The sequence below is a fragment of the Dasypus novemcinctus genome, chromosome 24 (assembly GCF_030445035.2).
Source record: "Dasypus novemcinctus isolate mDasNov1 chromosome 24, mDasNov1.1.hap2, whole genome shotgun sequence".
Taxonomy (NCBI): Eukaryota; Metazoa; Chordata; class Mammalia; order Cingulata; family Dasypodidae; genus Dasypus; species Dasypus novemcinctus.
In genome coordinates this window covers 66,507,974-66,535,431 of record NC_080696.1, presented here as the reverse complement: position 1 = coordinate 66,535,431, position 27,458 = coordinate 66,507,974, and the positions used below count along the sequence as shown (strand labels likewise).

Sequence of the window (27,458 nt, the reverse complement as noted above, 5' to 3'; positions counted from 1 at the left end):
ACCAGAGAGGGGTCAAGGTCGCAGCTCCTGTGCCTGGGCCCGGGGTCCACCCAGATGCCTCGGGGCAGCCAGTGTGAGAGACAGGCCCCCGAGGGCGGCTGGCGCAGCCCCGGGCCGAGGTTACAGCACAGCTCTGTGCTCTGTGGGCCGCCGAGGCCACCGCAGGTGCATGGCCCCCGGCCAGACGGGCAGCACGAGCCCCGGAGGCAGCGGGGCCAGCAGGCGGCCCTGTCCCTCCCATGCATGATGCAGTCACTCCGAGGCCATGAAGGAGGCGGCGAGGCCGGGCATCACGGTCCCCTGGGCACCGGGCGGGGCTGTGAGGGCATGGCAGGGGGTAGGGAGGGCTCCGTTGTTTTCTGGCCTGAGTAAGTGTCCCCAGGCCTGTCCCTCGCCTGCACGGCCAGCGCCGCAGGTGGAGGGCAAGCCGTCACCCCAGGAAACAAGGGGTGCCCCTGCCACCCCTGCCACCCACCCTTGGCAGGCCTTGGCCACGGCCTCTGACGGCAGCAGAACCTGATGGAGGCCGCGGGGACATCCGTGGTCAGAGGGGCTCGCATGTGCCACCTGCCCACCCGGCTGTGGCCTGAGAACCACCCCCGGGCCAGGAGGACAGGAGCACGGCAGGCCCGGGCGTGAGAGGGAACGGGCAGGGGCAAGCCGAGCCCCACGGCCAGGCAGCTCTGCGTCTAGGCGGGGGGGTCCTCGGGGGAGGGGCGGGCGGGCCCATCTCCCGTCCTGCCGGCCAGCGACGTCCTTCCCCCCGGCCGCCCGGACATGCCGGCCCCGCGCTCCCCGCCCCCCACCTCAGCCCAGACCCCACTCCTGACGCCCAGGGCCCCCGCTGCCCCCCACCCACCCCTCAGCACACCCACTCCGCTCTCTCACCTCCTCCGAGAAGCCCCCAGGCCTGGCCACCTGCACTGAGGGACCCCAGGCCTGAGTGGGAGAGGAGGGGGAGGCCCCTCGCCCCCGGGCAGGTCGGCCTCCTGGAGCCTTCCGGGGAAGCTGGGGACGCAGAGCGAGGTCAAGATTCCAGAGGCTTCCGTGCAGCCAACTTGCCCCATCACCAGTCACTCTCCAAGCACCTCCCGGGGGGTGGCGTTGCCTCAGCAAGATGCCCCCCTGGAGCCCCCCCGCCCCCCCACATGGGCCTTTGTGCAGCTGTTCCTGGAGCCCCACTGCCCTGCCCCATCTCTGTCTGCCTATGCAATCCCAGCCAGAATGCCACCTCCTCCGGGAAGCCGCCCTGACTTCCCACACCCCCGCCACGCCCAGCCACCCAAGCTGCCACTGCTGGTTCCTGCCCGCTTCGGTTCCCAGCTGCTAAAACAAATGCCACACAGTGGGTCGGGTTAAACGACGGGAATGTACGGCTCACGTTTCTGAGGCTCAGGGAAATCCACGATGGAGGCGCCATCAGGGCTGTGCCTTCTCCGCGGTCAGAGGTGCTTCGGGGCTGCTGCCCACGCGCCAGGGCCCTGGGCTGCTGTGACACCCCACGGCGGAGCACGCGGCGGCCCTGCCCTTCCCCACTCCCGCCCTGGCTGCTGCCATGGCTCCTCTCCCGTGGCCAGCTCCTCACCCTAAGGATGTCGGCTGTGCTGGGCGAAGCCCACCCTTCTGTCTGACACGCACAGGGGCCGGGGCCTGGCCACGCCTTTTTGGGGGGGTCGAGTGGCCGCGCTTGGTCTGACTCCTCGGGCCGCACCCCAGAGGGCACGTGAGGACCCGAGAAGCGGTTCCAATGCCACTCAGTGGGTCAGCCGGGGGCCACACTAGAGCCTTAGCCAGCTGGCAGGTGACAGTAGCCTGCCCCGGCGGGGACAGCCGGGCCAGGGGTGGGGAGGAGAGGTGGAGGGGCCAAGGCTGGGGGCGTGGGGCGTGAGGGGGGCACGGCATCTGCCCCCGACTCTTCCTCAAAGGGAGCATTTGTCTACCGGAGGAGCCGGGCTCCTCCCACGGCCCCAGCACCCTCGAGTCACTGCGCCGAGTAATCATTAAACGTGCCTGCCGCACCTGATGGGGCCCGCTGGGTGGCCGCGCGCTCCCGGTGGCACGCATGTCACCGCACCTCTCCCGCACGCGTGGCCTCCGTGCCTGCCACCCGGCTCCGGGCCCTTTGTGTCGAGCTGGCTGCGTCCCCGTCCCCGGGGGCCCCGGTGGGCTGCGCAGCCCCCTCCACCAGCAACGCCCGGACCCCAAGCCACCCGTTTGGATTCTGTCGTGGTTTTTACCCTTAGATGTTCAACAGCATGAATATTCTTATTTTTTATTTAAAACTAATTTGGAGTTCTCACTCTCCAAGGGGCTTCTAATCACGAAAAAGCGCCTCGGGCAAGAGCTGACTGGCAGGCGGACGCGGCCCCTCTGAAGAGCAAAGCGGCCGGTGGCAGTGCTGCGACAAAGGGAAATGCTAAGCGCCTGTTATTTGTGGGCTGTTGGGGAAAGGCTATTAGCATCTGCTTCCCACGAGGCAAAAACACCTGTCAGACATCCGGAGGCCCTAGAAGAGCCGTGTTTAGCGTTACTTTGTTTAAAAAGTCATTAAAATTGAATGTCAGCTAAAACTTAGGGAAACATTTATTCTTCACACCCCTAGGCCCTTGCTGGGAGCAAAGGCAGACGGGAAGATCTGCTGCCGGGCCCAAGTCCTGAGGTGGGGCGGGAGGCGCTTCTCCTGGGTGGGCCGGCGCCAGGGCGAGGCGAGGTGGGGCAGGCAGCCTCCCGTGTCACGGGGACGCGCCCTCAAGGCCACTGCCCAGACCGAGGACCCGTTCAGGCCTTCTTCCCTCTCCGTTTTGCTGCAAATAAATGAAATTGTCCAGCTCGCGGAAGGGCAGCCCCCGCCGCCTCCCCGACGCTGACGGCCTCCGCAGCCGGCCCTCCGCCCGCAGTGTCTGCTCCGGGGCCCATCCTCTGGGCCAGGGTGGGGTCAGCCTGGTGGACGGGCTGCCGATGAGGAGGCTGAGCCGAGCCACAGGTAAGGGTGGGGGGTCGTCAGGGAACCCCCCCAAGGACGGGGGGCTCCGGGTCCTGCAGGGCCTCTCCACGTGGATCGAGCACTAGGGGACAAGCAGGGGGGTGGCACGGGGTGGGAGGGCCACACAGTGCCACTACGGCCCCACCGTTGACCTCAGCCTCACGGGATGGAGTGGAAGGACCGGTGGGCACAGCTGTGTCCCTGGCCGCCGCTGGACGGAGAAGGCCAGCGGGCAGCAAGCCGGGCGGGGCCCGGCCCACCGAGGCGTGTCGTCCACACAGAGGCTCGTCCAGCTTTTTGGGCCTCGGGAGAGCTGCCCTCGAGCCAGACTTTGGGCAGGCCCCTGGCGCTGCCGGGCTTGCCCGCGGTGATGTCTGATGTCTGTGGGAAGTGGACAGAACGGTCTCTGGACGGGTCGAGTCGTCTTGCTCTGACCAGGAGAGCCGGACTTGGAGAAACACCGTCCTTGGCACATTTGGCTGGGCCAGGCGGCTGGCTCGCTGCAAATCCTTTGCGTACAAGACGTCATCGCGGCGCATCATCTCAATAAACCAAAACGGAGAGGCCTGAGTAGGGAGCGCGTCGAAGGACACAGGGTGACGGCTCCAAATTCTGCTGCCCGCCCAGGTGACCCCCAGCAGTCACTGCCCTCCAATGCCATCCCTCTGCTGGGAACGGTCCGGTCACCAACAGGGAGATGAAGTGGCCAGGGGCGGAGCGGCAGCTGAAGGTGCCCGCAGGCCTGGGGGAGGGCGGCAGACGGTGCTGAGACACCTGTCCCCTGGCGGGTCCCCCTGCCCCGCTGCCCCCCCCACCTCCATGGGCACTGCCGGCCACCGCGGCTCGACGCCCAGAGATGGACAGGAGGAGGGGGTGCTGCCCAGCTCAGGGCGGGCCGGTGGAGGGGCCCCTGGCCCCCTGAGGGCTTGTCCCCCACTTCTACTGCCCAGTGCTCAGCCATGGGGACACAGGGGTGCTCAAGGCATGGGGGAGCCGGGCTGCACCCACAAACAGCAGACAGAGTTGAGTGAAGATGCAACACCATGGCACTGAGCCATGTGGGGTCTGCCCGGCCCCGGGTCCCCGGGCACAGGCCTGGGTGCAGCAGCCCCCCCAACAAGGACAGTTTCCACCTGTGGGCAGCTGACACCCCAGTGGCCAAGAGTGTGGACCTCGGTCCTGGAGAGGCCTCAGGCAGCAACCTGGCAGGTGGGGGGTGCACCAGAGGGACCCCACCCCCACCTCCTCTGGGCTCCTATGTGCAGTGTTCCTCCTAGGTGCAATGGGGGGACTGCCGGGGGGGCACAGCCTGGGGGGGCATAGCCTGGGTTGGGGTACAGCTGGGGGGTGCAGCCTGGCAGGCACAGCTTGGGTGGGGGTACAGCCGGGGGGTGCAGCCTGGGGGGCATAACCTGGGGACACAGCCTGGGGATACAGCAGGGGGGTGCAGCCTGGGTGGAGGTACAGCTGGGGCATGCAACCTGGGGACACAGCCTGGGTGGGGGTACAGCCTGGGGACGCAGCCTGGGAGGTGGCGGGCGCCGCCGCCGCCAGCTATGTCCTCCCAGTGACGCACACGAGCCGCGTGAGCCGGGCTTGGGCCGGAGCACGGGGTGCTCAGCGGGTGCTGCCCGGCCCTGCCTCAGCCTCCTCGGCCTCCTCCCCCAGGGGAGCCTCTGCCACCAGCACCTGCCTGTCCCGGCAGCCGCTCCCGCCCCATCGAACCCGGGACCTTCGCGCCCCCTCCGCGGTGGCGGCTGTTGCCGCACAGCAAACCGCACACCCCAAAACCCGCTTTCTCTTCTCAGTCGCTTTAGTGCCTCTGCCGGCTGTGAGTGGGGTGGGGACCTCTCGGGGGTCTCCACGTGGCCTCGGCTGGACTCCTCCCACCAGGTCCGGGGCCAGGCCTGCCCCCTTGGGGTCACACATGCCAGCCTCGGACGCGGGACCCAAGGGACGTGAGTACAGACCCCACCTCTCAGGGGAAGGAGCGAGGGGCTGTGCCTGAAAACCGCCCCAGCGGCCGCCCAGCAGGCCCCCCGGGCAGGACTGCGCCTTCCCTCCAGCCCCTGCCATGGCCAGGGCGGCCACAAGGGCGCCGGTCAAGGCCATGCCAGTGGACCTGGGACTTTCTGCAGCCCCGCGTGGGAGACGAGGCGCCTCTGGACACTCGGGGGTCTCTGCTGGGCAGAAGATGGGGGAGGGGCCAGAGGAGGGCACTGGACCACCCGGAGGGTCCCCGTTTATCTGTCAGTACCTCCCGCAGTAGCCCCTGGCCAGGCCCCGGGCTGGGGCACAGAGCGACACTTTATGAGGAACTTGTCCCAGGGAGCCCCCTCCCCCTGCCAGCTCAATACCACAGAACGCCAACCACAGAAGGACCCACAATTAGCCGAACGCAGCCCCCCACGAGACCCCCTCACTCCGGGCCCCGCATCCCAGCCGCAAACTTGGGGTTCCTGGGCCACCCGCACTTCCAAGCACCTCGCTGCAATCTGGGGTTCCCGTCAGCCCGCAGGCTCGGTAATTCGCCAGAAAGGCCCCTCGAGTCCCAGGAAGCAATCTCCCCGCGATTTCCGTGTTATTACAGCAGGGAGGATGCGCAGAGGACAGGAGGTCTGGGAGGGCCTTCCCCGTGGCGCAGACGCAGGCACCCCGCACAGCCATGTGGGGACCGACAGGAGCGTCACTAGGCCGTGGCCAATGGCGTCCAGGCCAGCGGGGGCCCAGTCCCCAGCGCCCCCCGAGGTCCGGCTGCTGGACGTGAGCAGCCCCAGGCCCTGCCCCCAGCCCCCTGCCTGGTCTTTCTGGCAGCCGCCTCCCCCCCGCCCCCCGCAGGTGCGGCTGGCCCCGCCCCCACCCCTCACCCACCCCCGCAGGTGCAGCTGGCCCCGCCCCCACCCCCACCCACCCCCGCAGGTGCAGCTGGCCCGGCCCTTGCCTTAGCAGCAGCCTCAGGGACACAGAGTCCGAGAGGCACGTGCGCGGTGGTTCCCGGGAGTTCCAGGCGTGGGCAGAGGCCAGGCCTCTTTCTGGGGGTCAAGCCCCTGACCACGCTGACGGGGAGTCCCACAGAACGGGAGAGCAGCGCAGCCTCACAGACCCGTCCCTCCCTGAGCTGAGCCCTGAGACCCCTGGCCAGGGTGGGCTGTGGCTGTCGGGGCCGCACACCTTCATGTGTGCCCACGCGTGTGTGTGGCTGGAAGCAGGAGGCCCTGGGAAGCTGTGTCCATCCAGATGGTGACCCCTCAAGATGTGGGGAGCTGGGGTTGCTCCTGGGGTCTTGAGACCCACCCACTGTAGGGCCTCGGGGCCCACTGCCCCGCCGGGGTCCACCTGCGCTCCCTGTCACTGGCAGGAACTGGAGGAGGCTGGTGCCTCGGCCTTCTCTGTCCCCTGGCGCTGGCTGCTGACCACTGTCCACTCAGGACAGCCCGGCCCACGGCGCCCTCCATCTGCCCACCCGGCTCCAGTCCTCCTCAGCAGGACCCCGGGTCGGCAGCGGCTGCTCAGGCACCGTGGTGCGTCGGGGCCAGCGGCCTCCAGGGCACCTGCACAGGGAGGGCCGGGCGCAGGGCGCCTCCGGCACTGGTGGGGGGTCCCACCACAGGCCCCGCCTCTGGCCCTGTGCTCGGTGGACTCCAAGGAGGACCCGCTGCCCACCAGGGCCGGAGGATCCCGAGGATGACGCGGCCCCGGCCACCAGCAGCCCGCAGCACCCCTGCACCCCGCAAAGTCCTTTAATTAAAACGCACGTCCTTTAATTAACGCAAGGGCATTCACTGAAATACAACGTGAGACACAGTCGTTACCCTGCTGGTAATTACTAATTAATGAAGCTATTTCAATTAATAGCCGCCACCGCCACCTCCTCCGTGGGCCCAGGCTAGGGGCCAGTCAGCCCCGCCCACTGGGCGAAGTCACCGCCAACTTCAATTACCCACAATAAAGCAAATCCCTCAAATCCTTCCGAGCCGCAGCCTCCCCGCCCACCCTGCCGGCCCGCCCCAGCTTCCCAGCCGTGCCCCAGCCTCCGCGCTCCCCTCCCCTCCCCTTTTCCCCTTCTCCCCCCTTTCTCCCCCTCCCTCCCTCTCCCCTCCCCCCTTCTCCCTCCCCGCTCCCCCCCTCCCCATCCTCCCTCTCTTCCTCTCTGAAGCCAGGGTGGCCTTACGAGGGTCTCGACAGTAGAGGCTGGTTCAGGGACCCGGGGGGCTCCAAGGGGACGAGCCAGGCAAGCCCCATCAGACCCTTTCTGACGCGGAGGCCCCAGACCCCTGCCCAGAGGGGGCCTTCGGGCACCGAGCCTGCCGGGAAGCCCTGGAAGAGCCAATCTTCCCCGAGGGGCAGGGTCTGCCTCCCGCAGGCACAGGCCCGGGCTTCGGGCAAGGAAGGGGCTGTCCTGGGGGCGACCCCCGAGCGTCTTTGGCTGCCCCAAGCCCTGAGCGCCACGGGCGTCCGCTGTGGGCCCAAGAGGGCAGGGGCGGGCCAGGAGGCAGGGGCCGGGGAGGGGCCGAGGCAGAGGGGGAGGTGCCGAGGCCCCCGGGGACAGCCTTGCCGGAGCCCCCGATCGCCGGGACGCAGCCCTGGCCAGCGGCCCCCTCTGTCGGCCAACGGGGGAATGACAGCGGCCGCCGCCAGCCGGAGCCGGGGCCGGAGCGCACGCGCACGCGCACACCTGGGCTCTTTCTTGGGCTCCCCCCTGACTTCCAGCTGCTCGCAGCCCCCACCCCGTGTCCAGGCTCCCGGGTCTTCAGCCTGGGCCACGCGTGGGGCGCCGCTGCCTTGAGGTCCTTGGTCCACAGGCAGCGCGGCCGAGCCCGGGGACGGGGCCTGCCCGGGGGGCGTGCCCGTCCCTACACACGCGGTGCACTCGCGTTCACCCTCATCGCACACACACACCATCTGTCACACTCACACGCACATACACGCACTGACACACTCGCAGCCCAGCCCTCCGGGGGCCCCTCCTTCGGGAAGTGAGGGCGAAGGAAGAGGCCGGGCTGCAGCCCGGGGTGGGGTCTTGGGCTCGCCCTGCTGCTCCCCGCCGCGGCTCCCCTCTGCTCTGGCCGCACCATGTGCTCCCCAGCTCACCAGGCGGCGAGGTGCGCCGAGCCCCCGTGCTATGGGTGGGGAGCCGGCAGCCCAGAGTCAGGCCCACGGCCCCTGCGGCCGAGCAGAGGCCCCGCCAGCCAGGGCCACGGCGCTCAGCGCTGGCCAGTTCGCCAGCCGCCTGGGAGGACCGAGGGGCCGGCCCGGGCCCAGCCCCAGCGTCTCGGAGGCCCCGGGCGGGCGGCCAGGCGCAGATGGCCCTGACCTCTCGGTTCACGGTGAGGCCGACGGACCTGCCACCCTGTGTCAGGTTCTAACGAGGCCCCAGTGTCAGGTTCTAACGAGGCCCCGGGGGCCGAGCGCAGCGCAGAAGTGCTGGCTGGGGCAGGAGGGGCCCTCTGTGGGGGCGCTGGAGGCCGGGGGAGGGGGTGTCCTGGGCCTTGGGCCCCAGGGGCCTCACTCAGACCCGCTAAGAGTTCCCTTTGTGCTCAGAATACAACCCACGCCCCTTCCCCAGCCCCCCAGGCCCTGCGGCCCACCCAGGCTCACCTGCCCTCCTCACTCCCGCACACGCCCGCCCGTGGCCCCCGCAGGAGGCCGCCCCCTGGGCTGGGCACTCTGCCAGGCCCTCCCACACTGGGCTCTTTGCATCCTCTGCCTGAACGGTCCCTCAGAAAGGCCGCCCCAGGCCTTGTGCCTGACATTGCGCCCCACCTACCCTCAGCCCCAGCCCCTCTGCGCAGCCCTCGCTGGGACCAGACCACGCCCCTCCCCCCAGATCGCCACGCCCAGCGGATGCTGTGAACAGCAAGGAAGAGAGCGGGCGAGGGTGAGAGCTGGTGAGGAGGTAAGCAAGCAAGTGATCAGTTGAGCAAGCTTGAAAGTGAGCAGGTGAGTGTGTGAGTAGGTAAGTGAGCAAGTAACTGGGCAAGTGGGCAGGTGGTGAGTGGCCCCTGCTCCCCCCCACACCCGCTCCCGTCCAGGCCTGCCCTCAGGGCCCCCCCCAGCATCTACTGAGCCTCATGCTCCTGCAGCTGAGCCGAGAGGGTGGGGACAGCCAGGGCCCAGCCAACCGCCTGGGGTCCCCAGATAACAGGAGCCCTCCCTCCCTGCGCCAGGCCCCCCACCCCCAGACCAGTGACATCGGCCGCCGGGTGCCCTTGAGGGCTGGGGAGGCAGCACCCAGCTCCAGTGGAGACCCTGGGACTCCCTGGCCGGGACCCCCACCTGTGTGCACCCATCTCCTCCCAGCCTCAGGCCTGCGAGCGTGGCGGGGTGGATTCCAGAAGGCAGGGGAGCCCTGCCCCACGCCCTCTGCACTCGGGGTCTGTGGTGGAAGGACCCACCCCAGGGTGTCCCGCAGCCCTTCTGGGGGCTCCCCGCGGGGGAGGGGCGCTCACTCAGGCGGGGACATGACAGCTAAGGATTAAAACAAGCGTCTGAACAAAGGTCTCTTTAAACTCTCTTTTCCCAGCAGGCGACACTAGAGCCTCCGCCTTTTTATCGTTTCCCTCCACCCGCGGACCCGCCCCAGGTGGCAAACAGCAGGTGGGGCCGGCCCTGGGGGGTCCCCCGCGCCCGCCCGCCTGCAGAGGAGGGCCCCAGGGCTGAGAGGCCACTTCCTGGGCCACACCGGGGGTGCCAGGTGGGCTTCCACCCAGCGGGCCTGACCAGAGGCCGCCTGGGGGGGGGCGGCACCCGAGGGGAGGCGGGGCCGGCCCTGGCGGTGGCTTCTTGGGACCCTCTGCTGCGTCCTAGGACATGCAGCTAGTGCCGCGGTAGACAGCCTTGCCCCCAGCCCCTCCGGCCCACTGGGGCGGTCAGCTGGCTGGAGGCAGGAGCAGCAACGCCAGCCGCGGGGACGTGGGCAGTGCCGCAGCTGGGCAGCGGCTGGCACTGAGCAGGCGGAGGCCAGGGGCGCTGCTGTGCGCCTGCAGTGCCCAGGACGCCCCGCCCTGGGGGAACCCCACTCCCCGGAAATGTCCGTGGTGCCAGGGTTGAGTGACAAAGCGGGGCGGCCTTGGGGCGGCGGCGACGCCAGCCGGGCCCTCCTGCTCCCCGATGGGCGCCCACTCCCACGGGCTGCACGGGGCCCTGCTGGGGTCTCTGCGGAACAGACGGCGTCTGCCTCAAGCGACAGACCCCGCGAGGAAGGCGGGACGGTCCCTGCCGCCGGAGAGGAAATTGAGCCACAGACAAGTCCCCTGGTGTGGCTGCACCTGCGCCCCGCCCTCCCACCCGCCAGGCGCGTGGGCCCCTTGGCGAGCGCCCCCAGCCGTGCTGGCCTCCTCCTCTGTTCACACATTGGGGGTCAAGAGTGGAGCCTCTGACTGCCCCTGGCCCCCGGGCCGAGGCTCTGAGACCCTCGGGGGCGGGGCTGCGTGGGCCGGGCTAGAGGTCCTCGTGGGCGGGGCTCAGGTCCACTCGCTGGGCCTGCCCGAACAGCAGGAAGGCGCACAGCCCCACGTGGCTGATGGCGGCCACCAGGTGGAAGAGGGACGTCCAGGAGCCCGTGACCTCAATCAGGTAGCCGCCCAGGCAGACACCCACGACACCTGCACCGAGAAAGGGGCAGCAGTGAGTCGGCTCGTGGCACCGGACCCCCGGGCAGCCTCCTGGCCCCCGAGCCTCCAAGGGTGGTGTCCATGGGAGACCCCGCCTGGGCCAGGGCCTGGAGGACAGAAGCTTGGGGGGGAGGGTCCGAGAGCCAGAAGATCGCCCAGCAGCGGCCTCCGCCCTGCGAGTGCCAGCTGGCCTGGGTCCCCCTGCACAAGCCCCCAAGGCTCTCAGAGGAGCTGAGAGTGCCCCGCGGGCAGGCGGTGGGCGGGCTGGGGCAGGCTCCTGTCCCCAGTGGGCACGCTGGCCGACAGGGATGGGCGGGGACGGTTCTGGGGTCCCTTCCCCTCTGCAAGCCTGTCAGGCAGGGGCCCATCATCAGCCTGCCAGGGAGAACCGCTGAGCCCACAGAGGGTGGCTGTGCCTCTCCCGGTGCAGCTCGGGGCCTGTGTCCTCCCTGACGCTGGCATGTGGGGCCCCGTCTGCAGGGCACTGTCCCCCACTCCCCGCAGGATGGGAGGAGCCAGGAAGGGGAGGAGAGCAGGGCAGCCCATGCTCTGGGCTGGTCTCCGGATGGGCGTGGGCTCCCCAGGGACCCTCCAGGTGTGGGCCCCCCAGCACCCCTGGGTGTGGACCCCCCAGCACACCAGGGCATGGACCCCCCAGCACCCCCAGGTGTGGACCCCCAGCATCCACAGATGTGGACCCCCAGCACACTGGGGCATGGACCCCCCCCAGCATCCCCAGGTGTAGACCCCCAGCATCCTGGCACCCCAGGGCCCACCCTTACCTGCCAAGGCCCCTGCTGTGTTGGCCACACCTGGAAACAGGCCAGAGGGAGAGAGTAAGGGCCGGCAGGCAAAAGCCCCTTGGCCCCGGCTGCCCTCCGGGCGAGCCCCCCAGTCTCCTCAGCCGCACAGGGTGGGCGTGTCCTCACCAAACAGAAACCCAGCGCAGGAGGGGGCCAAGTCCTGGATGTTGACGGAAATGCCGCTGTGGGAAATGCGGGAGCAGGCGTGTAGGCGGCCAGCCCTGGAGCCCGAGCGGGAGCGCGGGGAGAAGGGGGCGCCCGAGGGGTCCGGCTCCCAGCGGCCACACTCGCCCGCCGCCAGCGCCTCGGCCCCCCCACCTCACAGCGACCGGGTAGACCCTGGGCGGCTGGGAGGCCGCTGGCAGCGCGCGGGGACAAATTCGAGCTCCTTAGCGTGGCAAAGGGCAGCCAGCGCTGGCCCCAGACAAGCCCCATCTCGCGAGAGGCGGCGCTGGAGGGGCGGGCGGCGGAGGGCGCACCAGCCGCTGCTCTGCCAGGACTCCCGGCCCACACGCGCGTGATTCCGTTTTCCCAATTGGCCCCGCTCCGGCACCCCCCCTGTTGGAGAGCTGGACAGCCCCGGGCCTCCTTGGTCCTCGATGGCTCCCATGCACGGCGCTCCCACGGGGCAGCACCCAGGCCGCTCCCTAAGCCTGCACTGCCCCACCCCCACACCGCGTGCGCCCCGGAGCACGTGCCCCCACCTGTGGTTGAAGGTCTGCAGGCCGATGGAGGCCGACGCGAAGGCCACGGATTTACAGAAGCTCGAGGTGTGGCCCAGACACAGTGCAAAAACGCCAGACAGGCCGAGCCCCATCACCTGCGGCGGGGGAGAGCCGCCTGGCACGGGGCACCCGGAGCCTCTCCCTGCCCCAGCGCCCAAACAGGGCTCCCGGCCCTGGCCAGGAGAGCCCAGCGGGCCGGGCCCCGGCCAACGGGAGCAGGCCCGGGCCAGGACCAGCACTCGCCCGTGTCCCCCGGGACCTGGCGGCTGCCTCCTGGGGGGCTCGCTTCCTCCTGCTCCCAGAAATCAGGTGATGTGGGCGCAACCCAGAGGACCAGGGGGACCCGGAAGGAGCCGCGCTGTGTGCGGCAACACGTGCCCGGTGTTCTACCTGCATGAGCTTGCGCACGGTGATGGTTCTGTAACCTGAGCGGGGAGGGGGCAGAGGAAGGGGCTCCGTTAGCCGTCTGCGCTGACTCCCCAGGCTGCGCCCGGAGCGGGCCGAACCGGACCCCGGCCGGCAAGAAAGGCGCATCCACAGCCACGTGCGCGCTCAGCGCTCAGTTCCTCCAGCTTCCCCTGTTCTCCTCGATGACCGCTCGTTACTCTTGGAATTAGGAGAAAGCGCGGCCTTTTCCAGAACGAGTGTACATGGTACAGTGACACGGGAGCTCACACCTGAGTCTGCGTGGAGGTGGGAGGGCAGACGCTGCACCCCCACCGCCCCGGGGCTCGTCCCTCTGCAGGCCCGAAACATGAGAACAAGACGGGGTTCTTTGGAAGGTCAAAGGGCAAAAATGGTGCCTGTGGCAGGTCCCCACCAGGGCCCTTGCCTCCCTGCAGGGATTGGCTACTTGTCCAGCCCCCAAGGGAGAGTGCATGGCCACAGCTAGCACGGGATCTCACTGCCGTGCCCACTGCCCTGTTCTCTAACAAACAGGGAAACTGGGGCTGGGGTCTGCGGTCTGAGCTACAACCAGAGCCAGACACCTTCCACCAGCGTGGAGGCCGGGGTCCCTCTCGGCCTTGGGCCGGGGCCTCTTCCCAGCCTTGCAGCTGTGCCCGCAGCAGAGGGGCCATCCTGAACCCCCAACAGGCAGGCCCGCCCAGGCCCCCTCCCCGAGGGCCTCACCCCGGCTGATGAGATGGTCGGAGAGCAGTCCACTGAGCAGGCCGGCGGGGATGGCCACCAGCCAGGGCACCACGTTGAAGACCCAGCCCTGCGGGGGCGACGCAGATGCGAGGGGCCGCCTGGGCAGGAGCAGGGCACCCCCCCTGCCGGGCTCCCCCCACCCCCCCCTGCCCCCAACCCCTGTCCCCACCGGGTTCCTCCAGCCCATGTCCACACCCCCACTGGGCTCCTCCCACCCCCAGCTCCTCCAGTCCCTGCCCCCGCCCCCCCTGGGGCTCCCCCACCCCCAATTGGGTGGAAGCAGGGCATACCCCCCTCCGGGCTCCTCCCGCCCCCCTGCCCCCATCCCCAGCCCCACTGGACTCCTCCCGCCCCCGGCCCCCTGCAGCTCGCCCCCCACACCACGTCTCTGAGAGCAGCGGCTCAGGAGGTCAGAGCGAAGCAGGGGCGGGTCCCCCCAGGGGTCCTGATCGCCAGGAACTGGGAGGGTGGCAGGTCGGCCGGAGCACGAGATCCCCCCCACGTATCATGGCTGCTGCCCCATCCCTCCTCGGACAGCCAAGGGCAGGCCAGCTGCCGGGCCCGAGGGGGGTTCCGGGGGCCCCACGGTGGGGGCTCTGCTGGGCCTGAGGGGTGTTCCGGGCTGTGGGTGGGGCTGTGTGCGTAGCACACGCTATGAGCGTTTCACTGTTCCTGAAAGCCAGAGCCCCGGGAGGTGGCCACGGCCTGCGTGCGTGGCCTCCGAGGCCCCGCGCCCGGCGTGGGCAGTGGCGCACCCCCGTTCTCCACCCGCCCGACGCACCTTGGAGCCGGGGAAGGTCTCGCTGAAGAAGGCGGGCAGCCAGCACAGGAGCACGAAGAAGGAGCAGGCGGAGCAGAGCTGGGCGAGGACCACGGCCCTGCAGGGCAGGGGCTTCAGTCCCGCGGCGGGGACACCCCGCGCCCTGCGGGCTGCTGGCCGGGCCCCGGGCCACCGTCCCGCCCACGTTGCGGCGATCGTGCAGCCGGCTTACCAGACAGAGGGCTTCCGGAAGAGCCGTCTCCAGGGCACCCTGGTGCGGTGGGCCACGGGCAGGCCTTGGGCCAGGACGCTCAGGGCCGTGAGGAGAGCTGAAGGGAGCGCAAGGCCGCTCAGGGCCGGCGGGCGGCCCAGGGGCCCTCCCGGCAGAGGCCGGCTCTGCACCCTCTACCCCTTCCCAGGGCCGGGGCGCTGCTCCTGGACCCACCACCTGGACCGCCCCACCCACCTGGACCGCCCCGCCCCTTACCTTTCTCACTCAGCAGGTACCTGTACACATAGTAGGCCCAGAGCAAGGTGAGGCCGCCAGAGAAGTAGAAGACGCTCTGCCAGCCATACCGGTCCAGGAGCAGGGAGCCCACGCCCCCGGTCACCAGCGTCCTGGAAGGAGGGACAGGCAGGAGCCCGTGGCGCTCGGCTGCACCTCTGCCCAGGACACACCTGCAAGGCCCCTGCCCCGCGCGAGCGGTGCCCCGAGGCAGCTCAGGGTGCTTGGGGCCGCTCTGGGCAGTGCCTCCAGGGCCCGGGGTGCTGAGGCTGGCGCAGGGTGGGCACCAGGGGCCTGCCTGGCTTTTCAATTCTTGCTTCTGGGACTTCAGATTCAGGAACAATAGGCTACAGCTCATAGCGTGGACCCTTTCCAGCTGAAAACAGCGGCAAACCACAAAGAAACCCTGAGGGCAGGCTGAAGCGGTTTTCAGGATCATGGGTCACAGAAGGAAAGATTTCCAAACCCTGCTTAAACAGAAACGCACCCAACCCGCCACCAACCTCCCAGAGGTCATGCTGCTCCTGCCGGGCAAGCGTGCCCTCGGGGCCCCGGCCCACCCGCCCTGGCCGCCCGTCTCAAGGGCCCCTTCTCAGGCCCCAGGCCTGGCAGAGAAAAGCCGGGCCTGGCCGGCTGGGGTCTGCCAAAGGGGCTCGGGAGTGGACATCTGCGGGCGCAGCGTTCAGGGCCCAGCAGCTGGGCTGGGTGTGTCCCGGGCAGTGGGACGCTCTGGCTGCCTGGGGGTCCAGGGGCGGCTCCGGCCACTCTCAGACCCCTCCTGAATTCCCCCCTTCCAAGACCCGAGCTCCCTCAAAGGTGAAAGGAAGGGTCTGAACCTGGCAAAGCCACTGCCCACCCAAGGCTGGGACCCCTGTCACCATGGGCATCAGGGGCTGGGGGCCAAGAGGGTCCCTCCCCTGCCCTGCCCGGCCGTGCATCAGCCCCCATGGGGCCTCCAGCCCGTCCCATCAGCTCAGGCCAAAGGCAGCGCAGGCAGTGGCTGCTCACCGCACAGTGCCCAGGCCCGAGGGCCGAGGCCGGAGGCCCTGGAAAGGCAGGTGGCAGAAAGGAAGTGGTTCCGGCTGGGCGGCGGGCACCTCCCGCGCGTCCCTCGCCCCCGCCCCGACTGGGACTCACCCGACCTGGGAGCCGGCGCCCACGGCGCTGTAGGTGAAGGCCCGCTCGCGCTCCCGCACCTTCTGCGACAGCAAGCTGGTCAGGGCCGGGAAGTAGACGCCTGCAAGGAGCACCCAGGGGCCACGCCGGGCCCGGGCGAGGGCCGTGGCGTGTCCGTCCTGAACCCGGAGGACCCCACATCGCCCTCCCCTCGCCCCTCGGGCCGAGGACCGGCTCAGTGTGGGGAGAACGGTTGGCTAGGAGGAGCTGCTCCCAGGCGGGCCACGGCGCCTCCACGCACACGCACACGCCTAGACACATAGCGTGCATACACGTGAACACGCATGCGCACACACCAGCCATACTCCACGATACACACGGGCACGGACACACATGTGCACACACAAGCACACCAGCCGTGCTCCACAATACACACGGGCATGGACACACGTGTGTACACACCTATGAGCCAGCACACCCGGCTCCCAGCTGTGCTCCAGGAAGCCCTTGCACTGAACACACGTGCACACACACATGCTGCAGGCCAGGAAGCAGAGAGGCCAGCAGGAGGGCGGGAGGCCGCACCCCGTCTCAGGGCATGGAGCCTGGCCAGGGGAGGTCTCGGGGCCCCGCCCCAGGCCTCCTCCTCTAACATGCGTGTCAGAGGGCAGCGGCGGAGGCAGACGGGCCGGAACCAGTGGGCAGCGGGCCCTGGCGTTGCAGCGCTGCCTCTGGGAGGCGTCTGCGAGTGCACATGCCTTCTCTTTGATGACCGTTGGTTTCTACTTTTCCACAGTTACTAGACGTTTCTCTTTGTGGGACTAAAACAACACCAGTGTTTCTTGGCCCAGGCAGAGGCCGTCTGCACGCGGCCGTCCAGAGGTGACCAGTGGGGAAGCATGGAGACGGGGCCACGGCAAGTTCTTGCTTTCTTTTGCTCTAGAATGTGTCGGCTACGTTTTCTAGTGGATGCGCATTGCTATTCGAGAAGCACGAGCAGTAAGTATAGGTTAAAAGCAGCCTTTGTCAAAAAAAACAGTGAAAAACAAAAAAATAAGGAGGTCCCCTCGTGGAGCTCTGTGCCTGATGTGGCTGTACCAGGCTTCCCTTGGGACAGGGCCGTGCACACGGGCTCACACCCACACACCGTGCCCTCAGACACACACACAGCCACGTCACATGTACACCGCACACCCCAACACTCACGCTGCACTCTTACGCACACCTCACACTCACACCCATCACCCCCACACACCACACACACCTCTCACACCCATCGCGCACACACACCCATGTGCGACTAGCAAACTCCGCCTCGGCGCATGGGTGGCCCGGCGTCCACCCCCGCCTGACCCTAGCTGAGTAGCCGAAGGGCAGGACCTCCCCAGGCATCGCAGCACCACTTCCTGCGACCCTGCGGCGCCGCGGACTCCAGAGTTTTCTCACCGCTGCAGCCCTTCCGGTTACACTTGGCTTTTTTCACTTAGAGAGCCGGGAGCCCGGAGGGGGGAGTCAGCACCCCTACTTTTGGGGAGGGTGGTGAAACAGGAGCACCCTGGGGTCCCAGAGGGGCGGCCCTGAGGTGGCTGTTTCGCGGGCCCCGGCCGTAACAGGGCACGAAGAAGGTGGGCACCCACAGATGCCCCCTTGCCTCCGGGAGGACATGGAGAGACTGCGCGAGCCTGGGGGGGAGGAGCTGGGGAGCAGGGCATCGTGGCGGGTGGGCGAGTGGGGAGAGTGGGGAAGTGGGGGCGTCGTGGGGGTGGGCAACTTGGGGGAGCAGGGGCGTCATGGGGGGTGGGCCAGTGGGGGGAGTGGGCGAGTGGGGTGTCATGGGGGGTGGGCCAGTGGGGGGAGCGGGGATGTGGGGGAGCAGGAGAGCAGGGTCTCCCTCTCACATCGGGCAGGGGTGGACGCAGAGGGGCCAGGGGCTCAGAAGCCTACACAGGATGGGGGCAGGTGACCTGGCAAAGGGGTGGGAGGTTCGAAAGGCACGTCCCTGGCTCAAGCCTGGGCTAGTCATGGGGTCTCTGGGGCTCTCCCTTGAGGTCTAATGCCCCCCAAAGCATGGGAGCCCCAGCTTGGCAACGCCGGTGTCTCCTCAACCGTGCCGGCCCAGCCAGCTGGGGCAGGGACACCTGACCGGCTGATGCCACGTGCAGCCCTGCGGCCCCGTGGGGCTGGTGGCAGGTGGTACTCATGGCTGTCACGTGGCATGCAGACTGCCACACAGCCCCCCAAAAGCTGCTGTTGGTGGCAGAGGGGTGACATGGGAGACCGCGAAGGGCGCCCAGAAAACAGAACATGCTTCGTGTGCCAAACCATCCCAGGCACCGGCCACACTGCCCCAGAGGGACATGCCAGCTGAGCGCCGCTTCCTGCTGGCGCCCTACTGCCCTGGGCTGGGGGCCGGAGGACCGAGGCTCAGCGACGGCCGGCTCAGCACGGCCTCCTGGCGCTGGCTGGTGGGAAGGCCTTGGAACCCCCTCCCACACCCAGAAGTCCGTCGAGCTCCCACGGGACACACGGCGCCCCCCCGCCCCCGAGGCAGCCAGTGGTGGTCAGTCGTGCACGCACTCGTTCCCAGCTGACAAGGGTCTCCTGCGCCCGGCCTGGCCTTCAGGGGGCCAGGGCAGTGCTGAGGACAGGGAGGGCGTCGAGCCATAATTACAGCACTCAGGCCGCTGCTCAGGCCCCGGCACCGGCCCCTTCCTGGGCGCTGGGCTGCTTGCTGGCCCCGGGGCGTCCTGGCATTGCGGGGGCGTCCGCTTCTCAGGGGGTACCCTTTGACTGCAAGAGTGGCCTCTGAACCCTGTCCTCTGCCTTTGTGACACCCTAAGGTCTAAGCCCTGCTGAGCCAGGAGTGGGGAGGGAAGTGGGGGACATTTCCCAGGCCCCCTGGACTTGGGGAGGAGGGAGCGGTGGAGCTTCTAGGGAGCAGAACCCGCCCGGTAGCCCCGCAGCCGGCTCGGGGGGCGCAGTGCAGCAAGGCCAGGGCGGGTGGGGTGCCGGGGGGCCGACATTGGGAGCTGCCAAAGGCCACCCCGGGCTGAGCTCCAGGGGTAAAGCCACCCCAAGCTGTCGTGAAAAGGCACCCCGAGGAGTGGGGTGGCGAGGTGTGGGGTATACGGGAACCTCTTATGTTTTTTATAATGGAATCTTTTTTGTGATGTATCTTCAAAAAACACAATTTATAAAAATGATGAGGGTGGGGGTGGGGAGTGGGGTATATGGGAATCTCATATGTTTTTTTAACATAACATTCTTTGTGATATAGTAACGTTAATTAAAAAAAAAAAAGCATTTCCGGCATCTGAGTGACTCCAACGACGCGACGCGGGCCCCTCTGGCGGCAACGCGCCATTTGCTGACAAAGCCCCGGAGCGGCTGAGGGATGCCCGGCCCCACACATAGCTGCGGGCACACATGGCACGTGCACAAGGACACACGCACACGCGTGCATGCCCGGCACACACGGGGCCATGCGTGCAGAGGCCCGCTCACGGCGCACACGTGTGCAAGCTCCCTTGCTCGACCTGCTGCTGGAGGGGGGTGGTGCGGGAGCCCAGGACGCCTCACCTTGGAGCAAGCCCGTGAGGACCCGCGAGGAGGTCAGGACGAGCAGGTGGGCGCCGCCCAGGCGGGCGAGCAGCGGGGTGGTGGCCGTGAGGAGGCCCCAGGCGGAGGCCGACAGCACGATGACTTTCTCGCCCCCGATCCTGGGGGCGGCAAGAGGACGCCGAGCACGCTGACCGGGTCCTGGCCCTGCACGGCGGGGGGCTGCGGGACCCCCTCCACGGGAGGACGGGGCACCGAGGGGCGAGAGCGGGACCAGCCTCACCAGCACCAGGACGCTGCACCCCAGCCCACCCTCGTGGCCCCGGGACCCCAGGGGCCTCCCTCCCGCCACCCCAGGGCCCCTTCTAGGTGGGCCCCCTCCCCAAGGTCATCCCCCACCCCAAACCCCCACCCCTCCCCACCCTCCCTGTCCGCCCCCCGTCCCCCCCATGCCTCCCCCCTCTCCGTGCTCCCCTTCCCCCGACCCCCCGCCCACCCAGGGCCCGGGCAGAGGGGGGCGTTACCGGTCCCCGAGGTGGCCGCCCACGACCTGCGTCAGGCAGTAACCCCAGAAGAAGCTGCTCAGCACAACGCCCACCTCCTTCTTGCTCCAGCCGAAGTCCTGGCTCATGGCGACGGCGCAGACGGGCACACTGACACGGGCACAGTAGAGCAGGCACGTGCCCAGCAGCAGCGAGCCCGTCCACGCCTGGTACTCGGGCCTGCGGGGCAGGACGGGCCGGGTCGGCCACCCCACTCGACCTCCCGGCGGCCCCTCCCATGGGCAGCCGGGCACCTGCCCGTCCCAGGCTCCTGGGAGCGCTGCAGACACCCAAGTGACAGCACCCTGTGCGGCCAGGGCTCTGGGGTGGCTGCGGGGTCCATCAGTGGGGGCGGCCAGGCAAATGCCGCCGCCCAGAGCCCAGGGCTGGCAGCCGGGGCGGCGAGCGTCCACCCTCTCGAGCTCGCCACGGGCCAGGAGCTGACCGCAAATGAGGCATGGGGTTGTCTGTGTGCTGGGCAAGAGAAGGCTGAGGCGGCCGGGGTTCCTGGGGCCCTGTGGGTCCACCCCCGTCAGGGAGCAGCAGAGGGGGGGCCCCACGGGGTCCCCTGGAAAGCAGGTCCTGGCCCTGCCCCACGGACAGCCTCAGGGCAGGGGAAGGGCCAGCACGGCAGTGTGGGGGCCAGGGCTGTGCTGTGGTGGGCAGGGCTGGGGGCTTCACTCAGGTCCCTGTTGTGGCTGCTGCCGTCGATTAAAGAGTGGGGGGCGGAAGGCTCATGCCTCCCCATGGGGTATGTGGGCACGCGGGGGGCAGGGGTGCTGTGCCCCCCACCGCCGAGGGCCCAGCACGAGGACACCTGCTTCTGGCTGGAAGGTCCAGGCTGTGGGGGGCACACGCGGAGGTGGGGGGTGGCGGGGGGGAGGTGGCGGGTGGGACGGGACGTGCTCCAGGTTAGAGGGCCACAGCCGGGGGCCCAGGGCAGAGAGTGGACGTGCACGGCCACTGCGCTGGGCCGTCAACCCAGCCCCGAGGAGGAAGCGCCCCAAGCCAGGAGCCCAGGACACCTGCTAGGCAGCTGAGCTCACAAGTGTCCAGAAGAGGCGAGCTTGGGAGACAGGCAGAAGGAGGGGGCAGGGGGTGGGGGAGCGGTGGACCCAAGAGCCGGCGCACAGAGGGAGCGCCATTTCCACTTGGGGAGATGAAAAGTGGTGGAAATGGGTGAGGGTGATGTTGTGAACCGAGTTAACCGCACTGAATTGTGGGCTAAGAAATGGCTGCGGTGGCAGTAAGAAAACTAAGGGAGCAGACGTGGCTCAAGCGGTCGAGCGCCTGCTTCCCGCGTGGGAGGTCCCGGGTTTGGCTCCCAATGCCTCCTAAAGACAAACACCAAGCAGAACGATCATAAAAACAACTCAGGGAGCTGATCGGCTCAGTGGTTGAGTGCCAGCTTCCCTCCTGTGCGTCCCGGGTTCAATCCCCGGCTCTGGTACCGAAAAAACCAACCAAACAACTAAGCTGCATCTTTCAAAATGAGTTTTTAGAAAGTAAAGATAAATCACAGAAATTTGAAAAATCCCTCGTTTCCAAATGGTGGCAATGAGAAGCCTTTGGACGCAGCCCCCAGCAGCACGCCTCTGCGCTCACACCCGCATCCACCCCCGCAGACCGCCCCCACCCCACGGCCTGGAGCAGCAGAAAATCCTCCCTGGGGTTCCTGGGGGCTCAGGGGCCAGACCCTCAGCCCCCCTGGGCGCCTACCCCCTCTTCTCTTCCCCCCTCCCCTCTCCTCTCCTTCCTCCTCACCTCTCCCCCTCCCTGCTCCCCCTCTCCCTCCTCCAGGGCAGGGCTGGGGCAGGGGTCGGGTAGAGGCAGCGGGCTGGGCGTGGACGGGCCCAGGGGCTTCCTGGCAGGCGCGGGGCACCGCGGCAGGCTTCGGGGTGAACAGCAGCCAGAGGCTCCCGGGTTTCATTTGCCGGTGTGATTTTGTGAACAGAGATGAACACGGCCACCCCGAGGGGACGGGGTGAGAAGGGCGCGCTCCCGTGGGGGTCCTGCAAGCACCCATCACCCCGGCCTCGTCCTGAGGAGACCCCAGACAAGGGCCACAGGGGCGTCCACCCAGCCCCCAGCCGGACTCCTCCAGGCTCACGCGCCAGGCCCAGGGTGACCACCGCCAGGGGAGCCGAGGAGCCTGCAGGGAGACGCAGCGTGGGTCCTGGGGGGGGGGGCGGGACGCAGTGTGAGTCCCTGGGGTGGGGAGGCAGGGGAGGGTGGGACTCAGCGTGGGTCCCCGGGGGGCAGGGGCAGGGACAAGGGGAGAGCGCGGGGAGCTGAGCAGGCATGGACTTGGCAGTGACCGCCACCCACGCGGCCTCGTGACGTCAGACGTCAAGGTGAGAGGCGAGGTGCGGGTACCTGGGAACTCAGCTATCTTTGCAGTTATTCGGTCAACCTAAAACTGCTCCAAAACTGCTTATTTTTTAATGAAAAGAGAAAGAATCGAGCACCGTGGAGGTGGAAGCGGGTGAGTTCAGCTGAGGGAGAGGCTGCCCCAGGGTGGAGGGTTCCGGAACGGGCAGGGGGGCGTGGCCTGGAGCCCTGGGCCCGGGAACGCCTCCTGGTGACCCCGTGACTTCCGACTACCTAGTGCGGGAGGCAAGGGCCTGGGGGACGCAGAGGGGGTGGAGGACCCTGCGGAGGGCCCCAGGGGTTGGGGCTGCGCCTCGCTGCCCCCGACCCTCTCCATAGCCTCGACTGCCCGGGCAGGTGTAGAGGGAAGCGGGCGCAGGGGCGCAGACCCTCGCGAGGTGAGAGCGGGAGGCGGGGAGGGGGCCTGGGCGGGTCTTGAAAGTGAGAAGGTCAAAGGTGAGAGGCCAGGGCCTGGGTGGATGGATATTAAGGTCACCCAGGAAAGCCACCAGACCCCAGCGAGGAAGGGAAAGCCCCGGGCGCCAGCTCCACTGTGCTGCGGGGATTCGGTAGGGGTCCTCAGGACGGAGGGAGGTCAGAGGGGGAGGGGAGGCCGGTGGAAGCCGCTGGCTGAGGCCATTTGCGGGGGGCTTGAGCGCAGGGAGGCCTCTGGGGGTGGTGGGGGCGCTGCTGAGGTCTAGGGGGCGCACACGCAGGGGCCCCTGATAGTCAGGCCTGGGTCCCCAGCACCTCACAGCAGGGAAGAGCTGAGCCCCTCACCCCTTCTGCGAGCCAAGGCTGTGCCCCCACCCAGGGTCCTCTCCGCTGCGAGAAAGTGCCCCAGTTGCCCACCTTCCCCCCGCCCACATGCTCATGAGGGTCTGGCCCCCCTGCGCCCCGCCTGAGCTGGCCCCAGCCGTCGCTGTGGCCAGTTCCTCCTTGGGAACGTGGGCTGGCCTCCCCTGGGCGGGACGGCCTCTCGGCCCCCTCCCACCTCTGCAGGAGGGGCAAAGCCCACCGCCGGCTTCCCGCCGGCTTCCTTCCCACGACAGGCCTGGGGTCAGTTTGGAGCAGGGTGCGGCCTCTGGCCGGCAAATCCTGGGCCCGGGCGAACAACAAGGAGCCGTTGTGACCATTGGATGAGGCGGCCGGCGCCCCCCCAGGTCCACCCCTGCTCTGCAAACCAAAGTGTACTTTTCCATGGCCAGGTGACCCAGCCTGGGAGGGACACACCTCCCTAGGGTGCCCCCCGGCCCCCTGCCCATCAGGGGATGCAAGTCTGGGGTGGAGGGCTAGCGCTGTAGGGAATTCTCACTCATCTCTGGGCCAAGGCTGCCCTGCTGGCCCCCAGGCAGGACCCCCATCTGGGCTTGGGGTCACAGTTGCCAAAGTGCTGACAGCTCTTCATGCACGGCGGGGTTTTGTGCTCTAAGGAACATGCCCCGGAGAGGAGTCAGGTCCCGTTCTGCTCCTGGTGTGACTGAGGAAGCCCCCCACCCCACTTCTCCAGGCCTCAGTTTCCCCATCTGCAGAGGGAAGGGTTGGACTGGACCTCGGGTTTCAGCTGGACTCGAGTGCTCAGATGGGTACGACAGGTGGGACATCTACTGGAACTTCCCGTACAAGTCGTGTGGGAGAGGGGACCCATGCTAAACGTGAGCGCTGGCAGGGGGGCTCTGCTCCAGGCGCTGGCCGCTTGGCCCTGGGAACGGCACTGAGGGTGCCCCCGCAAAACAGCCCAGCGGCCCCTCAGGGACAGCTAGAGAAGGACCCCTGGCCACCACTCCCACCCCATTTGACTTCCTGGTTATTGAAACGCCTTCGAGGCAAGTCACGCAAACAACAGGTCCCTGCAGGCCCAGCTTTAGGAAGGGAGGAGAGAATTCCGATTTGTCCACTGGACCCCCAATGGCACAGCTCCCCGCCTCTCCTTGGGCTGTGACCCCCAAATACCCATTTCTGTGGGGACTCAAAGAGGCCATGGGTGGGTGGGACCTGCGGGCCGAGAAGACCCGGACAGGCCCTCCCAGGCAGCCAGCTGGGCCCCGCCCCATGGCCCCTGTGGCCTGCGGCCGGGGACACAGGCCCACAGTCAGGCGCACTGGGGACACCGCCAGTTTCACTGGCGAGAGAAACGGCGGTGGTGCTACGGATGGCTGAGCCTGAAGACAGCCGGGTGAGGAGGCGGGCGTTGCTGCATCCCCTTACCCGGAACACCCAGAAGAGGCAACTCAGCCAGGCCAACCCGAGCCAGCTCCCGGGCGGCGTGGTGGTGATGTGGCGCGGCGCTGTGAGCGGGGTAGTTGCGCACTCATGAAAGCGAAGGGAAAACCCACCACGGACAGGGAAGCTGCAAAGCCCTCACTCAAGTCCCTGGCCCCGTGGCCCTGTCACATGTCGGACTCAGCCCCCGTCCTTCTGGGACCAGGAATTCGGGTCTCCCCACCGTAGGCACGGGGAGAAGGGGCTGCCCTCGGGGAGTGGGGTCCACGCAGGCTCAGGCTTGGGACGTCCAAGTCTCCTCTGGGGACCTGTCTGCCAGGGTGCCCCGTACTTCTCCCCACGCTTGTTTCTAGAGCTGCTCTAAAGGGGCCCTGGGAAGGCCCCCCACGATCCGCAGGTCCATCAAGGGCACTGTTCCTCCTGGGGCTTCCAGGGGACGGGGCACACAGCCCAGAGAGGCCGGCAGAGCTCCCTGCCTGCCCCGCAGCCACAGCACGGCAGGGTCTGCGTGTGGCTGGAGCCGGCTGGTCCCGGGCCCTCTGCTTGGAGGACGTTGGTCCCTGGAGCAGGTACCCCCTGCCATTGTGGGTAGCCAAATGAACACAGAGCTGCAGGCCCAGAGCAGGGCTGGGACTTCCTGCCAAAAGCCAAAGCCCCAAAGTGCCTTTACAAAGGCGCGTCATTCATGTACCTGCCCAGAGCAGCAAAGCCGTCACCTGCGTTGAGGCTGACTGCCGTGGCCCAGTTCTGCCCTCAGGTGCACCTGGCGGACAGGTGTGGATGGCTGTTTGCTCTGGGTGGGAAGCCCAGGCAGAAAGGCGGCAGGCCGGCCGAGTGACCCTTCCACCAAGCCGTCCAGTCTGGAGAGGAGGAAGCCACACCAGGAAGGGCCTCCTTAGCGGCCACAAGGAGCCGACCCCTCACAGTGGCACTGCCAGGGCCTTGTGAGGATGGCGCCGGGGAGGCCCCACACCCGCCCCTGCCTGCCCCAACGCTGACAATGGGCTGTCCTTCCACAGCCTCGGGCCTGGCTGGAGGGGTGACCCAGACAGGGCCGGCTGCCCCAATTCCTGTTCCTGCCCAGAGGTTTGGTTAGGGAAGGAGACGGGGCAGCCTGGAAAGCTTCGCCCGGCCCTCCATCAGCAGAGGCCCTGGTGGGCGCCAGCGAGAAGCACCTGCCTAATCCAACAGCTCGTGCCGTGGCCCCGATCCTCAAGAGGGGGTGTGCCAGCACCCCCAGCGTGGGGAGCTGCCCCCAAGACCCACGCGGGCTCACGCCAGGAGGCGCGCCAACCAGGGCCTGCTCCTGGGGCAGAGCATGGCACAGACGCGTGGCTCTTCCTATTCTGGCACGTGTGCTGTGCCCACCTGTGCCCACCCCGCACAGCCAGACTCCACTCAGGAGGCCGGCAGAGCTGCCGGCACTCGAGGCTGGCGAGGAGGCAACCCAGGGCCAGCTGCAAAGGGCCCCTTTCCAGCACCAGCACGTCGCTGCGGCCGCTGGAAAGTCACCCTGGGGGAGGCCTGGGCTTACAGCCCGCAGGGGTGCCCTGGAAGCCCCCCAGCGGCTGCCACCCAGACAGACATTCCTCCAGAAACGAGAGTAAACAGGAGCAGACGGGGGAGGGCAGGCGCACCCCGCCTCCCGGCCGCAGGAAGTGCAGCCCTCCTCCCTGGTTGCCACCTGTCGCGGACCCGCCTCGCCTGGGCGTTGGGCACTGTGCGGTCTCCTCGCCCCCGGGGCTTTGTGGCCTTTGGGGGCTTCTGTGACCTTCAGCCTCCCCCCACCTTCCCACCAGCTTTGCCTGCACCTGCCTCCTAACATCAGTGGCTTTTCACCTTCCTGCCCTCAACCTGTGCCCGCAGGAAAAGCATTCTCGGCCCCCACACTGTGCCGGGAGGAAGGGGGGTGGGAAAGGGCCCTGTGCCGCCGGGAGCTTCCCCAGCACCGCGCAATTGCTGGCACACTGGCCTGCAATCCCCAAGCCCTGCCTTGGGGCCCAGGTCCAGCTGGCTTGGCAGAGGGGCCTCAGCCCTAGAATCAGAGCCAGGGCCACTCCACAGGGTGGGGGTGTGCCACCCCGCCTCGTTCCTGGTTTCCATGCGGGCCCCAGCGCCGGGCAGTGGAAATCAAACCCCAGCGGAACACGAGGCTGCAGAGCCACTGCCCTGCCCTCCCCTCGGGGCTGAGGCTGCACAGGGCAGGGGGACGCTGTCCGCAGGGCAGGGGGATGCTGGGGTGTGGCCCCTGGCTGTGCCATCCCAGGCTCCAGGGGTGCCCTCCTGACCAGCACCCTCTGTTTTTGTCGGGGGCCTCTCAGGGCTCTTCATTGCCCGGGTCTGGGGGCCACGGCAGGGCTCGAGGTGCCCCTGAAGGGGCGGTCCCGGGACGCGGAGCTGTGTGCCCGCAGGGCCCCCTGCCCGCAGAACCCCCACCCGGGGCAGGGCCAGCCTCCCAGGATGCCTGTCGGGCCAGAAGGGCCGAGGCCCCTGGCTCCTGCTCCGGGTGCAGGTCCCCTTCCTCTCGGGGGCTGGGACTGCCGAGGAGTGCAGGGTCCCGCAGCTGTGGCCAAGTGCGCCCCCTTCCCCGCAGGTGGCGCAGGGACGCTCGCCGGCCCCAGGCCCTTGCCCGCCGGCCCCTACCTGGACCACTGGGCGTCCTCAGCCGCGTCCCTGCGGGTCTCCTCTGGCGGCGGCTGCATCGGGCGCGGTGGTGGTGGCGGCGCCTCCCGGTGGGGTCGTCCCTGCCGTCTCTGCCTCCTGCCAGAGCGAGCCCAGGAGGGCTGTCTCCGCCCAGGTCCACGTGTCAGTCCCAGCGCGCTTCCTTCCGCGCTCCCCGGACGCGACGCCCCCAGACGGCCACCGCGGCGGGCGGGGCATGCCACCCGGCCCCGCCCCCGGTACTCCTCCCGCAGCAGCCGGAGCACCCCCAGCCCTGCTGCACCTGGCCCACGCCCCGCAAGCGGCCGCCTCCATGTCCCCCCAGCCTAGGACACCGGCCCCTCCCGGGCAGGTACACAGCCCATGGTGCCTTCAGCAGCACTCGGGCCCAAGTGGGCCTCACCGCGGGAGCCCCGGCCCAGCCCGCCAGCGGGCAGCTCCCACACC

At 68.5% G+C, this 27,458-nt stretch overlaps 1 protein-coding gene across 2 annotated transcripts; it reads right to left on the bottom strand.

Moving 5' to 3' along the window:
* Nucleotides 1–9,470: 9,470 nt before the first annotated feature.
* Nucleotides 9,471–27,170, bottom strand: SLC17A9 (solute carrier family 17 member 9). Of its 2 annotated transcripts, XM_071211805.1 has the most exons (14): nt 26,994–27,166; nt 25,042–25,210; nt 19,740–19,937; nt 19,237–19,376; nt 15,679–15,778; nt 14,524–14,654; nt 14,269–14,365; nt 14,058–14,154; nt 13,256–13,343; nt 12,515–12,549; nt 12,104–12,219; nt 11,526–11,581; nt 11,379–11,408; nt 9,471–10,587 (listed from the first exon to the last, which is right to left on the bottom strand). In XM_071211805.1, exons 3-14 carry the CDS (start codon nt 19,844–19,846, stop codon nt 10,424–10,426), a joined length of 1,161 nt encoding a protein of 386 aa, XP_071067906.1. In that variant the 5' UTR covers nt 19,847–19,937; nt 25,042–25,210; nt 26,994–27,166; the 3' UTR covers nt 9,471–10,423. The 2 variants fall into 2 exon arrangements, with proteins under 2 accessions (XP_071067906.1, XP_004484050.1); XM_004483993.4 differs by lacking the exon at nt 25,042–25,210 and having other exon boundaries at nt 26,994–27,170.
* Nucleotides 27,171–27,458: the final 288 nt, after the last annotated feature.